General features: G+C 38.7%; 1 protein-coding gene and 1 pseudogene across 1 annotated transcript in view; one reads left to right on the forward strand and one right to left on the reverse strand.

Moving 5' to 3' along the window:
- The first annotated feature begins 3,038 nt into the window (after window positions 1–3,038).
- On the forward strand, window positions 3,039–3,697 carry LOC109556830 (sentrin-specific protease 8-like; annotated as a pseudogene).
- A 3,075-nt stretch (window positions 3,698–6,772) lies between these two features.
- The window catches only part of PTGFR (prostaglandin F receptor), a 66,286-nt gene continuing 56,120 nt past the window's right edge, over window positions 6,773–16,938 (reverse strand). The window contains exon 3 of the mRNA XM_019957228.2: window positions 6,773–10,652. Within this exon, the coding sequence (XP_019812787.1) occupies window positions 10,362–10,652 (291 nt within the window). The 3' untranslated portion in view covers window positions 6,773–10,361. The remainder of the gene's footprint in view (window positions 10,653–16,938) is intronic.

The following is a 16,938-nucleotide window of genomic DNA, read 5'->3' on the forward strand; positions in this document are numbered from 1 at the left end:
GGGGGGACCCAACATTCTCCTGTCTATGGGGTTCAGCAGCCAGTTGTAGTTCTGGAGTTCTCACAGGAGAAGATGAGTGCACATGCTCCTACCTCGCCATCTTGCCACATCTTGTTAGAAATGTAAATCTAGTGGTTCCTCCCAAGACCTCCTGCATCAGTCAGTGGAATAGAGTCCAGCAATCTGATTCAGCAAGACACTCAGGTAAAAAGGGCTTTCCAGGTGGCACAGTGGTAAAGAATCCACCTCCAATGCAGGAGGCCTGAATGCAGCTTCCATCCCTGGGTCAGAAAGATCCCCTGGAAAAGGAAGTGGCAGCCCACACTAGCATTCTTGCCTGAGAAATCCCATGGGCAGAGGAGCCTGGCCGGTTATGGGGTCCCAAAAGGGTCAGACATAACATATCAAGTAAACAACAGCAAGGTTAAATGAGATCCCCAGGATGAGCCCTAATCCAATATTACAATATTATCCTCATCAGAAGAAGATATTAGACACAGACAAAAGACCACGTGAAGATAAAGGAAACAGACAGGGAGACAGGCTTCATTAGAAATCAACTCTACTGACACCTTGGTCTCAAACTTCTAGCCTCCAGAAATGTGAGGAAATACATTTCTGTTGTTTAAGCTGCCTAGTCTATGGTGCTTTATTACAGCCCCAGCAAAATAATATACCTCCTAATTAACCCTCTTAACCACCTGGAAACTACTGATGGTCCTAGAAGACATATGGCAAACAGGAAAAATGGCATTACATAAATATCTTTACTCAAAAAACAATTCAAAGGCTGAGTCCGACTAGTGATAGTGGCATTGTTGAATACTAAGGGTAGTATTACTTTTATTATTGTGCGGTCTAGACCACTGTTTCCCATTCTGAATTAATAATAGAGGCCAGGTGAGATAAGTGCAATATTTCAAAAAGACTAGTGGAAATATCCAAGATAAGACTTCAAAAATATAACTTAGAAACAAAATTCTGAAATTACTCTCATGATGTGGGATCTATTAGTTATATATCTGGGATTTAAAAAGAAAAGCTAGAGACCCATTTCACATGACACACAAACATACATTCCATGAAAACTACACAGTTTAAAGATTACAAACAAAACTCAAATTGTAGAAAATGACATAAGGAGATATATTTATAATCTTTGAGGACAGAAAGTCTTTCTAAACAAGAAACAAAAGAAGGAATCCATTAAAGGTTCTGCCTAAGTGAAAATGTACAATTCTTCTGTGCTGAAAGATACCTTCAGTGCAGAAGAAAGTGGCAGCCTGGTAGAAAAGCATTTGTAGCGAACATAGAAAAGTATCAATACAGGCTATGGACACAATTGTGTCTCCCTCCCACCAAATTCCTATGTTTAAGCCCTATCTCCCAATGTAACGGTATTTAGAGATGGGGCCTTTGGGAGGTAATTTAGTTTTTATTTTTTAATTAATTTTATTGGAGTATACTTGCTTTAAAATGTTGTGTTAGTTTCTACTGTACAGCAAAGTGAATCACCTATAATATACATATATCCCCTCTTTTTTTAATTTCCTTCCCATTTAGGTCACACAGAGCACTGAGTTTCCTGTGCTATAACAGTAGGTTCTCATTTGATGAGGTCCTGAGGGCAAGGTCTTCATAAGGGAATTAGTGCCCTTAGAAAAAGAGACTGGACAGTTTGCTTCCTCTCTCTGCCATGTGAAAACATAGCATATAGGATATAGCAAGAAGATGCCTAGAAGGAGAGCCCTTCCCAGTTAATTGTCTAACACCTTAATCTTGGGCTTTCCTGCCTCCAGAACAGGGAGAAATAAATTTCAATTGTTTAAGCCATCTAGTCTATGCTACTTTGTTAGAGAAGCCCAAGCTGACAAAGATAATATCCTTAATATACACAGTCTTCCTGCAAGTCAAGAAGGAAAAATGAGCATATTAAAAATGGATAAAGGTCAGGAACAGGAAATTTACAGAGGAAGCGCAAATGACTCATAAACGTATAAAAAGTTGCTCATCTTCATTAGCAATGGAAAATGCAAGTAACCTCAAGGATGACTTAAATATAATTTATTTTTTGCCAATCAGATTGGTGACAATAAAAAGATTGCTGTAATACCAAATAGCTGATGTCACGAATAGGGCATCTTCTCTTAAAAGAGGATAGGGGTACACTCCAGAATTTAGCAAATGAGCAGGTCTTAAGCTAGCAATTCCACAAAACACACATACACAAAAATATAAAGGTGTGCATATCAAAATAACATCATTTTAAAAAGGGAAATAACTGAAAACAAAAACAACTTTCCCTCAATAGGAAAATTGTTAATTTAAATTATAGCACACTTATATTATATAATACTATTTAGCTGTTAACAGTATTCTGAATATATTGACATGGACTACAGGAGATCAAACCAGTCAAGGAAAATCAATCCTGAATATTCACTGGAAGGACTGATCCTGATCCAATACTTTAGCCACTTAATGTGAAGAGCTGACTCATTCGGAAAAAACCTTATGCTGGCAAAGATTAAGGCAGGAGAAGAGGATGACAGAGAATGAGATGGTTGGATGGCATCACTGACTCAAAGGACATGAGTTTGAGCAAGCTCCAGAATTCAGTGAAGGACAGGGAAGCCTGGCATCCTGCAGTCCATGGGGTTGCAAAGAGTTGGACACAACTGAGCAACTGAACGACAAATTGAAATAAAAAAGTGAAGAACACAACAGCATGTCTTGTATGATCTCATTTGTTAAAACTAAAATGACGTAGGTGTGTATTAGTGTAAAATTGTCTCCTTTAACATGGGAAAGGTAGCAACATAACAACAGGTGCAATTTGCTAATTTGGAGTTTTACCAATCAGACATTAAAAATAATTCAGATGAAATTAAATATGAAACTCTAAGATTGAGTTTACATTCAAATCCAAAATACAGTTCCTTCAGATTTCAGTAATTCTACGTCTCTTTTTTATGACTAAGATGCATATAAAACCGATTGGAGGCTGGTAGGGGTGGTGAGGCCTGAAGCAGCTTCTGGAATTTCTGAGCAGCCCTGGTCAGTACAAAATGGACCCAGTAGTCTTGAGTTACATGAACAGGCTCCTGCAAAGTCATCTCACTACTGGATCCTCCAAACTGGCTCAATGACCATGTTACTGGGTTTTCCTTTGAGTACCTTGGCAACAGTCAATTTCATGACTGCTCTGACTGCATCTGCTTCATCAGCCCCGAACTTACTCAGTTCATCAAGTGGCTGTCAACCCAGCAGAGATTACCATGTTTATTGAACCCTTGGATCTCCCCAAGAGAGTTGTATTTTTAGCCATCAATGATAATTCCAAACATACAGGTCGGGGAACCCACTGGAGGTTGTTGGTTTATCTGCAAGGTAAAAATGGCTTTTTTCATTATGATTCTTATGCTAGCAACTCATTCCATGCAGAGCAGGTGGCAGAAAAACTAGAGGCTTTCTCAGGCAGAAAAGGAAACAAACTGGCCTTTGTGGAAGAGAAAGCCCCTGCTCAACAAAAATAGCTGTGACTGTGGGATGTATGTGATATGTAACACTGAGGCCTTGTGTCAGAACTCCTTTAGACAACAGCCAGAATCACTATTGCAGCTAAATCTCTCCTACATACATCACAAACAAGAGAGAAGAATAGAAAGATCTCGTTGCCAGACTTGCTAAAAATTAGCTGCTGAAATATATTGACTTTTGAAGTCTCTTTTGCCTGTCCCCATGTATTGGATGGCTGTGGTCTCAGTGCCTGAGGGAAGATGCCTGGGAGAGGAAAGCTTAGAATGTTTACTTTCCCCTGAGAGAATGTTGTCCTCTGCACTATCCTAATGGAAAGTTTCACTTTAACCCTAACTTCAGAGCAGTATGTTCTGTGAAGGTGTCTTCAAAATATGCACCAAAACTGATTAATTCCCTTTTGGGCTCCCTCATCCACACTGGTTTATTCCAAAGAAAAAAGATTGATCTGTAAAACAAATTAAGAATACGTTACATCTAGAAGCAAGAAGAAAATTATAGAGCAACCAAAAAGCACAACCCACATATTTCAAGAGATCAACTGGCTAGAAGCAGATTAAGACCTAACCTAATTCAAGATCGAAGTATTATCAGTTACTCAGTTCTATGATATCTCTTCCATTCAACAAGCAAAGGCTTTCCCAGCTATAAGCTTTGCCAATACTTGATAAAGATGATGTTAGCCCAGAGTTGCCCATCTGATTCCTGGAGCACTTTCAGTGTGTTGAAATAAATGTCTGTGGTAGACCTCTAGTTTTGCCTCTGAATACTATAAGTTGGCTTATTTTTGAAATATAAAAGAGAAAAAGTGACCTTTCTCAACTTTTTCACTTAATTCAAAATGCAGACAATGTAATTTCTGAAATGTGGAACCAAGAGCAAAAAAGAAATGCTATTCCTTCTAAATTAAAAAAAAAAAAAAAAAGATGTGTAATTTCACTATTCTTCCACAATCTAGATGAGTAACTAAAAAGTATACTTTAGTAAATATGAGATTTTTGATAATGTAAAAACCATCCAATTATTAATACATTTTCATAATTGCATATCATATCTTTATTATTTTACTTTCAGTTGATATTTTTGCAGGGCAGAAACACAGCTCTGCCGGAAATTCTTTACAATAACTTCCTACAGAATCTTTGAACAAAACATTTGGTATCAGTTCAGTTCAGTTGCTCAGTTGTGTCCAACTCTTTGCGACCCCATGAATTGCAGCACACCAGGCCTCCCTGTCCATCACCAACTCCTAGAGTTCACTCAGACTCACGTCCATCGAGTCAGTGATGCCATCCAGAGGATGGATGCCATCTCATCCTCTGTCGTCCCCTTCTCCTCCTGCCCCCAATCCCTCCCAGCATCAGAGTCTTTTCCAATGAGTCAACTCTTCGCATGAGGTGGCCAAAGTACTGGAGTTTCAGCTTTAGCATCATTCCTTCCAAAGAAATCCCAGGGCTGATCTCCTTCAGAATGGACTGGTTGGATCTCCTTGCAGTCCAAGGGACTCTCAAGAGTCTTCTCCAACACCACAGTTCAAAAGCATCAATTCTTCAGCACTCAGCTTTCTTCTCATATCCATACATGACCACTGGAAAAACCATAGCCTTGACTAGACGGACCTTTGTTGCCAAAGTAATGTCTCTGCTTTTGAATGTGCTAACATTCAGTATACATAAACTTATATCTCAAGATTCCTAAGATTTCAATTTTGCCAGGTTTCTGATTCATTTCATATACTGTCATGTTTGGGTTCAAAATGAAGCGACTTGGTGAAAAAGAAAAGAAATATAGTTTAATCTTGTTCTAGTGCTGTTATCCTACTTTGGATTTTCTAATAGTTTGATAAAATTCAACAGCAAAGAGTATATTAAGGTATCAAAATATTTTAAAGAGACTGAAAACGCAAGTGAAGTCACTCAGTCATGTCCGACTCTTGTGACCCCATGAACTGTAGGCCTACCAGGCTCCCCCGTCCATGGGATTTTCCAGGCAAGGGTACTGGAGTAGGGTGCCATTTCCTTCTCCAGGGCATCTTCCCAACCCAGGGATCAAACCCAGGTCTACCTGGTTTGTGGGCAGATGCTTTACGGTCAGGCCATTAATGCAAAGGTAAAAGTAAATTTCAAACATCTTCATTTATTAGAAACACAACTATTTCAGACAATGCTGCAACTAGGCTATTCTTGGCATTGTACAGAATGTTTTACTCCCTGCATTTTTAAAAACCAGGCTTTTCACTTTTTATTCTATGGTGTCATCTAAAATTTCTATTAATTGCGAAAAGCTTGTGGAATATATATGGCATTCATTCTGCTTTATCTTTGTAGATTACAAGATTCTTAAATAAATGAGACCTAAATATTTGTATCCCATGATGTTTCTAAAAACATTTTTTTTTTTAATTTAAACCTGGTTCCAGTTTGAATCACTTTCACTTTTCACTTTCATGCATTGGAGAAGGAAATGACAACCCACTCCATTGTTTTTGCCTGGAGAATCCCAGGGACGGGGGAGCCTGGTGGGCTGCCATCTCTGGGGTCACACAGAGTCGGACACGACTGAAGCAACTTAGCAGCAGCAGCAGCAGCAAGAAGTAAATAACAAAAACAACAAAAAACAATTACCTAATATGGAAATCACTACTGCTATCTACCAATTTTTTTCAGCCCTCCTTTGTGATATTTCATAGTATTACACTTACCTGCCCTGCTTGAAGTTAGTGGGGCCATTTTACTTGCTTTGGCCAGAGATGTGTGAGCAAAAGTAATATGTGTCAGCTCAAGGTGGAAACTCTTAGAGCCAGTGCATGATTCATCAGGTTGTTTTTCCCTTTAGCACCACAAACAGCAACATCCAAGATTACTGCTGCTTTGTCCCAAGGTCTCTGAGTGCTCACAGTGGGCAGAGCTCCCCTTCTGAGTGGACAGTATCCACGGGTGAGATACAAACCTTTCTGGATTTATGGCACTGGGACTGGGGGGCTGTTATTATAGGTATACTTGTGCCAGTGTGTTTTGGAGATGATCAAATTCCCACCAGAATTATAACCTACCTGTGTAAGATGAGGCACAGGAAAAAGAAACAAGGCAGATGTCACAGAAAAGTGGACAGGAAAGAGATAGCAAAAGGAAAATAAGCTGAAATCCTTAGTTTAGGTTTCAGGAACCTAAACCCGAAAATTTAGGTTCCAGAGTTCCAAATTTTATATGATCTTCCTAAAAATAACCAGTCCTGATAAACACCAAAAGTTTATTTTTTAGAAATCATTTGTTTGAAGTTTTAAACTAGTCAAAGCACTAAAATGACATGAGTTACATGCTGATGGAAGACACAAAATATACATATCACTATTTACTCTCTTATACAACTCAACAAGTATGAAGAGCATAAAATACATTTATTCACATAACACATTTCATCAACTGTTAAAATATGTCAATGACAAGTTGAAGTCCAACAATATTATTTACCAGGCAGTACAATAGTCTGACCCCCAGTGAAGCAGAAAAATATACACTCCCATCCTTTATAGTCTCACCTTAGACAATTAGTCTTGAGCAATAATGATAATATATATGTGAAGCTTGCACCAAGTTTCACAAAAAGTTCACTTCATTAACTAAATGATCTTACTTGGACTCTGAACTCAGGTTAGGCACAAAACTAAAGCAGGTTTATCATTTTCATACTGAAAATGATCAAACAAGATCATTTGTTTTATAAGACAGATATATCTATGTATATGTGTGTGTGTTAACTTAGTATTTTTCACTTCAGCAACAACAGATAATTGGAAGCAACTTTCTGCTTTTATTAAAAAAAAAAAATGTTTAAAGAACATATTTCTATCACCTAGTTAAACCCATCAGTAAAAAGTCTGATATTTTAGGATATACTTAAAGCTAATTATGGAACAGCACTATCTCTCTGTACCCCTAAACACATCTGCTGGGGTTTTGTAGTCTCATTTTTTAAAAGTTCACTAACATTAGAAAAAGCCTGCTATTTTCAAGTAATCTGCCTAGAAAAATATAATCCCCTAGAAATAATGTAATCAAATTGTATATGAAGTTGCTTGGATACTATTTTATCCAATGAGAAGGGAAATTCAGTTACTCTGATGGTCTAATGATAAATTTTAAAGTAGACTGTAAAACTTTAAAAGTGGTAAGCTTCCTGAACACTATTTCCAGTCATTTGAACAAATATCCTTCCCCTTTGAACAAATATATGAAAGTTATTGGCAGATGCTCTACTTTATTATTCATTATACAATAAATTGTCAAACCACATGGAAATACATATAATAACAGAAATAAAATTCTGAAGTCAGATATGCATATTGTGCTCATTTCATTTCATTTTCTGTGGACAAAAAAGCCTAACACAATGTAAGCACACATATTCTTTGACTATTTTTCCCCCCCAATTTTTGGTGTTTATTTCTTGAGTTTAACAGCATCATGAAACCAATTTAGTTGCTCTAAACCTAAGCTCAGATAATAGAGATAACCCTTCCAGGATGTGCAGAGAATGACTGCCCTGTCACTCCCCAAAATCTTGCATGCTAAGCTCATGCAGTCCTATACATGGCCATGTCACAATATCTCCTCAACACAGACACGCATGACCAGAGCGACATCATAGCAAGAGAAACAATTTTGTCATTTGTCTTCTCAAGGAGAAAAGGCCTAAAACTGAGGTTTTCTCCTCCACATATCTCCTAGATTAGGCTCTATGGGCACTAGTCACTGCAGCATCCCAACCAGCCTGAGGAGAAAGGATGGAACTTTGCTTCCTTCTACTTCAGCTCACAGAACACCAACACTCTCTCAAGGAACTCTAGGAAATACGTATCTCCTCTAAACCATCAATTAATTCTTTTAGTCTTTAAGTGCTCCTAAAACATGTGAGAACATTTATGTAATATAACAGCAATCACAAATTGCAATGGCTTTTTAAAAAGTATATACACTGGAGATAGATAGATAGATCTTAAAATAACCAACATGTAGTTGTCAGCTTAAACTAAAAGTACACAAAACCTTTGCACTTCCATGCTCATTTGCACCAAGATATCCTTTCCAGTAGTTCAATTTGGCAAGTATCAAGCATCTACTATGTGCTCTATATGTGAATGACCTAACTTGGTGTGATTCATCATTTACTGGTCATAAACTAAGAATATCATATACACCAGTGTGTCTATGCATCTTGCCGTACTTTAAATTCATTGGGGAACAAAACAGTTGTCTTTAAATCTTCACTGAGGCTGTTTGCTTGAGCAAACATTCTTCCAGTGTATTCATTACATTAAGCATACATTCTTTTAATGTATTCATTAGAATTTACCAACATTCACCAAAGTAAACAAGAAGAAGAACTTTTAAATTACCAGTCAAAAGCAAAAATTTGTAAAAATAGTAATTTAAGTCTAATTGATCTATACAGATTTCCTAGAGAATCTAGTCAGTTTCGCAAGGAAGAGTAATATTAAAACAGATCCCAACTAATGAAAAAATGAGTTTTTTATAGAAATGCATTTCCTGAATATAAAGCAGAACTAGCTATCCTCTGCTCTGACAGACTCAGGACATTTTGAATGATTACTAAAATTCTTTGAGTTCAATTACACAAACAAGCAAAGAAAAAAATGTAAGTATTATTTGGAAATTTGGAGAGAGATTTTTATCTTTTGGTTAATCATTATAAGGGTCTCAAAATACCTGGCTAATTGCCAAAGTTCCCGTTGACATTGGTAGTACAGGCTTTGGAAGATGCCATCTTACAGATTTAAAGAATTCCTTTCAACTTAAATTTCTGATGTCCTTGGTGTGTGTGTGAGTATATGTGCGTGTATAAGTGAAAAGAAACACACTAGCTGCAGATGGTCTTTGAATATTTTTCTCTAGAGGCTGTGTTTCTTTTGTTCCCTGACACAGAAATGACACTGTGTCAATGGTTCTCAGGTAAAGCACCTTTACCAATGTTCTCTGCACCCATCACTTAGGGTTTAACTTCTGCTTGTTTGCATTATCCATGGCTGAGTTCCTTAGGAACCGCTACAGTGCAAGTCACCTCTACACCTGCTCACACAGACTTTGTTTCTCTACAAACTATTGACTATACATAAGCATTTTCAGAGGAAATGGTGATTACTTGAAAACTGTGCAAATCTATGACTTAACAAGAATATCTTCAAACAAAAACTGACCTTCATATCAATAAATGCAAGAGTTGTATCTGTCAAATATGACAAAGAAAGGTTCATTCTAAACAGGCTCACAAGACCAGGCAACCTGACAGCCAACCACATATGTGGAAGTCATTATAAGAAGCCACAATCAATCCCCTGTGACATGACAACGCACGTATTAACTGAGGCTATGTCATGAGGAGTAAAACAGACCAGATCAAAGAAGGGTGCCCCATTTCACTGTGCTTGGTCTGCATAGAGCAGTGACCCCCTAAATGGCCATTTCACTGTTCAGGTAGTAGACCAAATACACGCTTCAGGCTTCAAGAGAGTCACTCATTTCAAAAGCAACAATAGCACAGATAAGGCCCAAACTGCTTTCGTTTGACTCCTATGGCATTATTTTATCACATTTACCTCCAGTTGACAAAAGCGTGTTAAAATACGTAATTAAACAGCTAATTTAACAAATTTAAAAGCCAAGTCTGACAAAAGTGCCCCCATACTATCTGGGTGAGGGCTGATTTTTCCAGTTAGACTTTCTCTATTTACACAATTAACTGAAGTATTGCCAACACTTTTTTTTAAATTTGGTCCTAGACCTACACTGATTTACCATCCTATTCAACTAGGTGCTTGTTTGCTGAGTTACTTTCTCTGTAACTGGTAAATCAGAAATAGCAGCAACCTTTAAGGAATTTTTAATGGAGCTAAGCTCCCAAACATGTAAGCTGATGACATGTACTCCACAACAGCGTCTGGTACACACATAGAGGTTCCTAAGGACAGCCTTCCGTAGAAGAATATACACCCAAGGATCTAAGATTTGATTCCACGTTGCCATTCGAAGAGTAAAAAGGGTTCTTTCACAGGAATCCTTAAAATCTTGTATATTCATTCCAATGCTGGCCATTGTCACCTGCAAAACAAACAAAATAGAGAAATCACTTGATAGACAGATTTTTAACTTAACAAACTGCTACATGGTATTTATTTCACTTTCCACAAAGTGATGTTATTTTGCAAAACACCGAGAAAAAGAAATGATAGCAGAATAGCAGAAATAGCAGAAACATTGACATAGACATCTGAATCCTTCGAATTCAAACTGACACCAGAACTACGAAAATGACAACTTATACGGCAAGTCAAATGTGCACAAACAGAATGACCGAAGAGCAGACAAACACTGATCCTAGTTACAGACCTCTTCTTACTTCTGGGAATAGAAAATTCAAAGCCAACATATTTGTAAATCTTGATGAAAAAACTAAAGTTTATTTATGCAAATAGATTATAGATAAGCTAAAGTTTATATAAACTATAGATAAAAGTTTTTAAAATTTTATTTAGAACAGCTATACACTGTCACTAAGTCACGTCTGACTCTTTGCCACCCCGTGAACTGTAGCCCTCAAGGCTTCTCTATCCATGGGATTTCCCAGGCGAGAAAACTGAAGTGAGTTGCCATTTCCTTCTCCAAGAGATCTTCCCAACCCAGGGATGCTATCCATGTCTCCTGCACTGGCAGGTGAATTCTTTACCACAGAGGCACCAGGGAAGCCCTAGCTATAGATTAGAACTGGTCTAAGCATTGAGCCTAGCTTTTACTTCTCAATGAACATTTGCAGAACAAACAAAATGTCTTTGAAAACATCTTGGCTACAAAAACAAATAACGAATAAATGAACAAAAGGTAAAACTGAAAATTTAAGGGGGATTACACTATTATGTCAGCAGGATTGAGAGACAATGTAAAAACCTAAAACCCAAATGGAAACAAAAAAAAAAAATCAAGTCTTCTTGGTCTTCTTGATGGGTCATTATCAAGAATAAAATGCTTCAATGTGGCTGGTGATACTTATGGTTAAAGGAGAAATGTCCCTTACCAAAACCCTCATTGTCTACACAACAAAATACAAACTCCTTAACTGCCTTCTTGATGACGCATCTGACATCCATCTCTATAACCTCATCTCTCCTGCCAATACCCTACGCTCCAACCACAGTAAAGGCCTCAACTGTCCCAGATCCACCAGGCCCTTCTGAGCTTTGGCTTGTATGGCTCTCATTTTGAACCTCCACTCGCCATTTCTCTACCTGAAAAACTCCTATCCATCCTTCAAGCCCCACGTCATAATGGGCTCACCTCCATGAAACTTTTCCCAACTTCTCTGAGATGAATTAGCAAGTTGTGCTGCTCCAGCACCCTGTCCCTACTCAGCTGTGTCACATGCCACACTGCATGATAATGTATTATTTACTTGCAAATCTATGATCATCTCTTCTTTTTATTTTTATTTCTAATAGCTGGTACAAAGCTGGTACTTAAGATGTTCTCAGTAAATGGTAAAATGAGCAAAATTATATTATATTTTATTCATTGAGGCTGTTTCTAGAAGAACAGCATCTAGTCATCAGAGAAACATCTGCTCATCCATCACAGTGGTCTGATATTTTGAGGCCTCAGTTCAGTTCAGTTCAGTTCACTCACTCAGTCGTGTCCAACTCTTTGCGACTCCATGAATCGCAGCACGCCAGGCCTCCCTGTCCATCACCAACTCCCTGAGTTCACCCAGACTCACGTCCATCGAGTCAGTGATGCCATCCAGAGGATGAATGCCATCTCATCCTCTGTCGTCCCCTTCTCCTCCTGACCCCAATCCCTCCCAGCATCAGAGTCTTTTCCAATGAGTCAACTCTTCGCATGAGGTGGCCAAAGTACTGGAGTTTCAGCTTTAGCATCATTCCTTCCAAAGAAATCCCAGGGCTGATCTCCTTCAGAATGGACTGGTTGGATCTCCTTGCAGTATTTTGAGGCCTAGAATGTTTCTAAAAGTAAAGGATTCCAAGGCGGTTTGTTGCCACTAAAAGAAACAAGATCTTGCAGTCCATGCAGATACTTTGGGAAATGATTCTTTCCTTTATGGTTCCTCTTGTAGGGGAAAAAGTGATCAAAGTGCAGGTCTAAAGATTCTCTAGCTAATAAAATTGACCAAGTTTCACTGCACAGATAATTAGTCCTCAGACAATAGTCCCTGGGTTACTTCCAGACTCTTCTATCACTTCTCCCCAAGTTAGCTAACAGGATTGAAGAAATAAGCCTATATGAGCCCTGTTTCTCTTAAAAGAAAGAAGGGCCAAGGCCCAATTGGCAATTGACTTGAGATACTTTCATTTTATGTTTTTTCTTTACTTATCAAATATTTGTTCATTTGCTGTGTGCCAGGCAATGTGCTAGGCTCTGAGGACACAGTGGCAAACGAAGCAAGTATTGCCTGTCCTTATGAAACTTACAATCTATTTTCTTTGCCTTCTTTTTTTTTTTTTTTTTGGACGTGGGGTGGGGAGGAGTGGGTTGAAGAATGAAAGAAGCAATAGGTCTCTTGCCTGATAAATACTAAGTGAATGCAGTTCCTGTTAATGACTACATGTGTTCCTAGAGATCTCAGAGCCCAGCCAAGACATTGCTCTCTGTAGCTGGGAACAAAGATGCTTGGTGCACTTGGATGGAATAGCTGGGCCTAGTTTAGAAACATACAAGCTTAAAATGCTTGAGTTACATGACATTCACTTCTCTGACTTTCCTCCTTCCCTTGCAAACACCAATGTGGTCACCAGCCATGAAAAAACATTGAGTCCTCTGCTGAGGGCAGCCAGTACCCAGGGCTTCCAGCACCGAGGGTTTTTCCAGAATACCAGGGTAGTGGCCAGACACTCCTCACTCTCCCCTTCCTATGACCCCAGCCCCAGCCTGGAAGCGAGGTTGCTCTAGAACCTAGCTTGGGAGAAGCACCAACAGTTACCCACCAAGTGGGTGGAGTATTTATATAAAAGAAAGATCATTAGTATGTTGTTGACAATAGTATATTGTTGAAAATTCAGGACAACTCAAGTATGCAACAAATCATAAATTATGGTACTTTCATGCAGTGGAAGATATGTAAGCTTTCATGTTTGTGATTCAGTCTTATTTTAATATTTTATTTATTTATTTGGCTGCACTGGGTCTTAGGTGCAGCATACAGGACCTTTTCATCTTAGGTGTGGCATGCAGGATCCTCTTTAGTTGCTAACTCTCAGCTGTGGCACGTGGGATCTAGTTTCCCAATCAAGGATCTAACCCAGGACTCCTGTATTAGGAGCTCAGAGTCTTAGTCACTGAGCCACCAGGTAAGTTCTCAGTTTTAATTTTTTAAGGCAAGTTACCAAATATATTGACGGTATGATCCCGATTTTGAAAAACTTTATGTAATTTTGTGCGCACATAGAAAAAAAACTAGTGTATTTCAATGATTTTCTTGGTTAACTCTAGATAGTAGAATTGCAGAGGACTTTGATTTTCTCCTGTGCTTTGTCTCTAATTTCCTCTTTGTTAGATTATGAATTGCTTTATAATCTGTACTTTTTTTCCCTCAAGTAATTTGTTGAAATATACAGGCATACCGTGTTGTATTGTGCATAGCTTTATTATCGTGCTTTGCAGATACTGTATTTTTTTTTTCTACAAATTGAAGGTTTATGGAACCTCGTGTTGTCAGATGACGGTCAGCATTTTTTAGTAATAAAGTATTTTTAATTAAGGTATGTATACACATTTTTTTAAAACATAATGCTATTGCAAAGTTAAGAGCTTACAGTACAGTGTAAAATATAATTGTGTTTGCCCTGGGAACCTAAAATTTCATGACTTGCTCTACCGTGACAGTCACTTTACTGTGGTGGTCTAAAACCAAACTCATGATATCTCCGAGGTTGTTGTTGTTGTCGTTTTAGTTACTAAGTCATGTCCAACTCTTGGCAACCCATGGACTGTAGACTACCAAAGTACTAAGTCCGTGAGATTTTGGGCAAGAATACTAGAGTGGGTTGCCATTTCCTTCTCCAGGGGATCTTCCCAACCCAAGGACTGAATCTGCATCTTTTGTACTAGCAGGTGGATTCTATACCACTGAGCCATCAGGAGAGCCCTTGATCCCCAAAGTAGGCCTGCACTATTGTGCTAAAGACTCAGAACTAATGTTGATCATTTATGAATGTCTGTGTTTATGTGAGTGGGGTACTACAGAATTGCTGGAGAATTTCAGCCCTGATAAGCCTGATAGAAGGTTGGGAGTTGGGGTAAGAGCAGGAATGTCTACCATTTTCCCCAGGCTCCATCAAAAGTCACTTCACAAACCTTGAAAGCATTCTTCTCTGGCTGGCTCACTGGAACTTGGATTCCAGAGAGTTGTGCATAGATTTTCATCACTCGTGCAATCTTTCATCTAGTTTCCAAGAGCTACTTGACACATAACTATGCTGTTATTTTCTAAAATATCTTCCTTTAGAGCTTGGCAGGTTATATTCAGTCATCCTTGTTAAAGATTAGAATTCTGACTGAGAAGTGTAAAGGCCAAGTGTTTGGATGTTCTCTGGAAAAACAAATGAATTAACTTGATAGTTCTCAAGACATTCAACATTAAGACAATAGAGAAATAATGAAATCAAAGAAGTATGTGGGCCAGAATGTTTGTGTTCATTGCTAGTTGCAAAGAGCAAAATAGACAGATGATACAATAAGATCTCCACTTATTTGGGCCACATAGTACAATTAACTGTTATGGTAACTGCATATTTTCTAGAACTAACACCAAAAGAGATGACCTTTTCATCTTAGGGGATGGGAATGCAAAGGTAGGACGTCAAGAGACACCTGGAGTAACAGGCAAGTTCGGACTTCGAATACAAAATGAAGCAGGGCAAAGGTTAACAGAGCTTTGCCAAGAGAACACACTGGTCATAGCAAACACCCTCTTCCAACAACACAAGAGACAAATCTAGATTTGGACATCACCAAATGGTCAATACCAAAATCAGACTGATTATATTCTTTGCAGTCAAAGATGGAAAAGATCTATACAGTCAGCAAAAACAAGACCAGGACCTAACTGTGGCTTAGATCATCAGCTCTTTATTGCAAAATTGAGACTCAAATTGAAAAAAGTAGGGAAAACCCTAGACCATTCAGGTATGACCTAAATCAAATCTCTTATGATTATACAGTAGAAGTGACAAATAAATTCAAGGGATTAGATCTGATAGAAAGCCTGAAGAACTATGAATAACTATTCATAACATTATACAGGAAGTGGTGACCAAAACCATTCCCCCCCCCCCCCAAAAAAAAGAAAGAAAGAAATGCAAAAAGGCAAAATGGTTGTCTGAGGAGGCCTTACAAATAGCTAAGAAAAGAATAGCAGCAAAAGGAAATGGAGAAATAGAAAGATACACCCATCTGAATGCAGAGTTCTAAAGAATAGCAACGGAGAAGGCAATGGCACCCCTCTCCAGTACTCTTGCCTGGAAAATCCCATGGATGGAGGAGCCTGGTAGGCTGCAGTCCTTGGTGTCGCTAAGAGTTGGGGACGACTGAGCAACTTCATTTTCACTTTTCACTTTCATGCATTGGAGAAGGAAATGGCAACCCACTCCAGTGTTCTTGCCTGGAGAATCCCAGGGACGGGGGAGCCTGGTGGGCTGCCATCTATGGGGTCGCACGGAGTCAGACACGACTGAAGTGACTTAGCAGCAAAGAATAGCAAGGAGAGATAAGAAGCCATCTTAAGAGAACAGAGCAAAGAAACAGAGGAAAACAATACAATGGGAAAAACTAGAGATATCTTCAAGAAAAATAGGGGGTCTACCAAACAGGAAGGCTTGGCTTTGGAGAAGCAATCTGAAAATTCATCCTCTGCAAATAGAATGAAAAGGAAGTTTCCAGACTCTGTGTATAAGCACTCAGAGTACTTTTGCTGATGAGCTATTTCAAGACCTTTGGCTGAACACTCAGCTAAAATACTGAAACACAAGGAGGAGCTAAGATGGCGGAGGAGTAGGATGGGGAGAACACTTTCTCCCCTACAAATTCATCAAAAAAAAATTTAAACGCTGAGTAAATTCCACAAAACAACTTCTGAATGCCGGCAGAGGACATCAGGCACCCAGAAAAGCAACCCAAGTCTTCGAAAGGAGAGAGAAGAAATACAGCTCCACCCACTAGAACACCGACACAAGCTTCCCTAACCAAGAAACCTTGACAAGCCACCTGTACAAACCCACACAAAGCAAGGAAACGCCACAATAAAGAGAACTCCACAAACTGCCAGAATACAGAAAGGACACCCCAAACTCAGCAATTTAAACAAGATGAAGAGACAGAGGAA

The sequence above is a fragment of the Bos indicus genome, chromosome 3 (genome assembly GCF_029378745.1).
Source record: "Bos indicus isolate NIAB-ARS_2022 breed Sahiwal x Tharparkar chromosome 3, NIAB-ARS_B.indTharparkar_mat_pri_1.0, whole genome shotgun sequence".
Lineage (NCBI taxonomy): Eukaryota > Metazoa > Chordata > Mammalia > Artiodactyla > Bovidae > Bos > Bos indicus.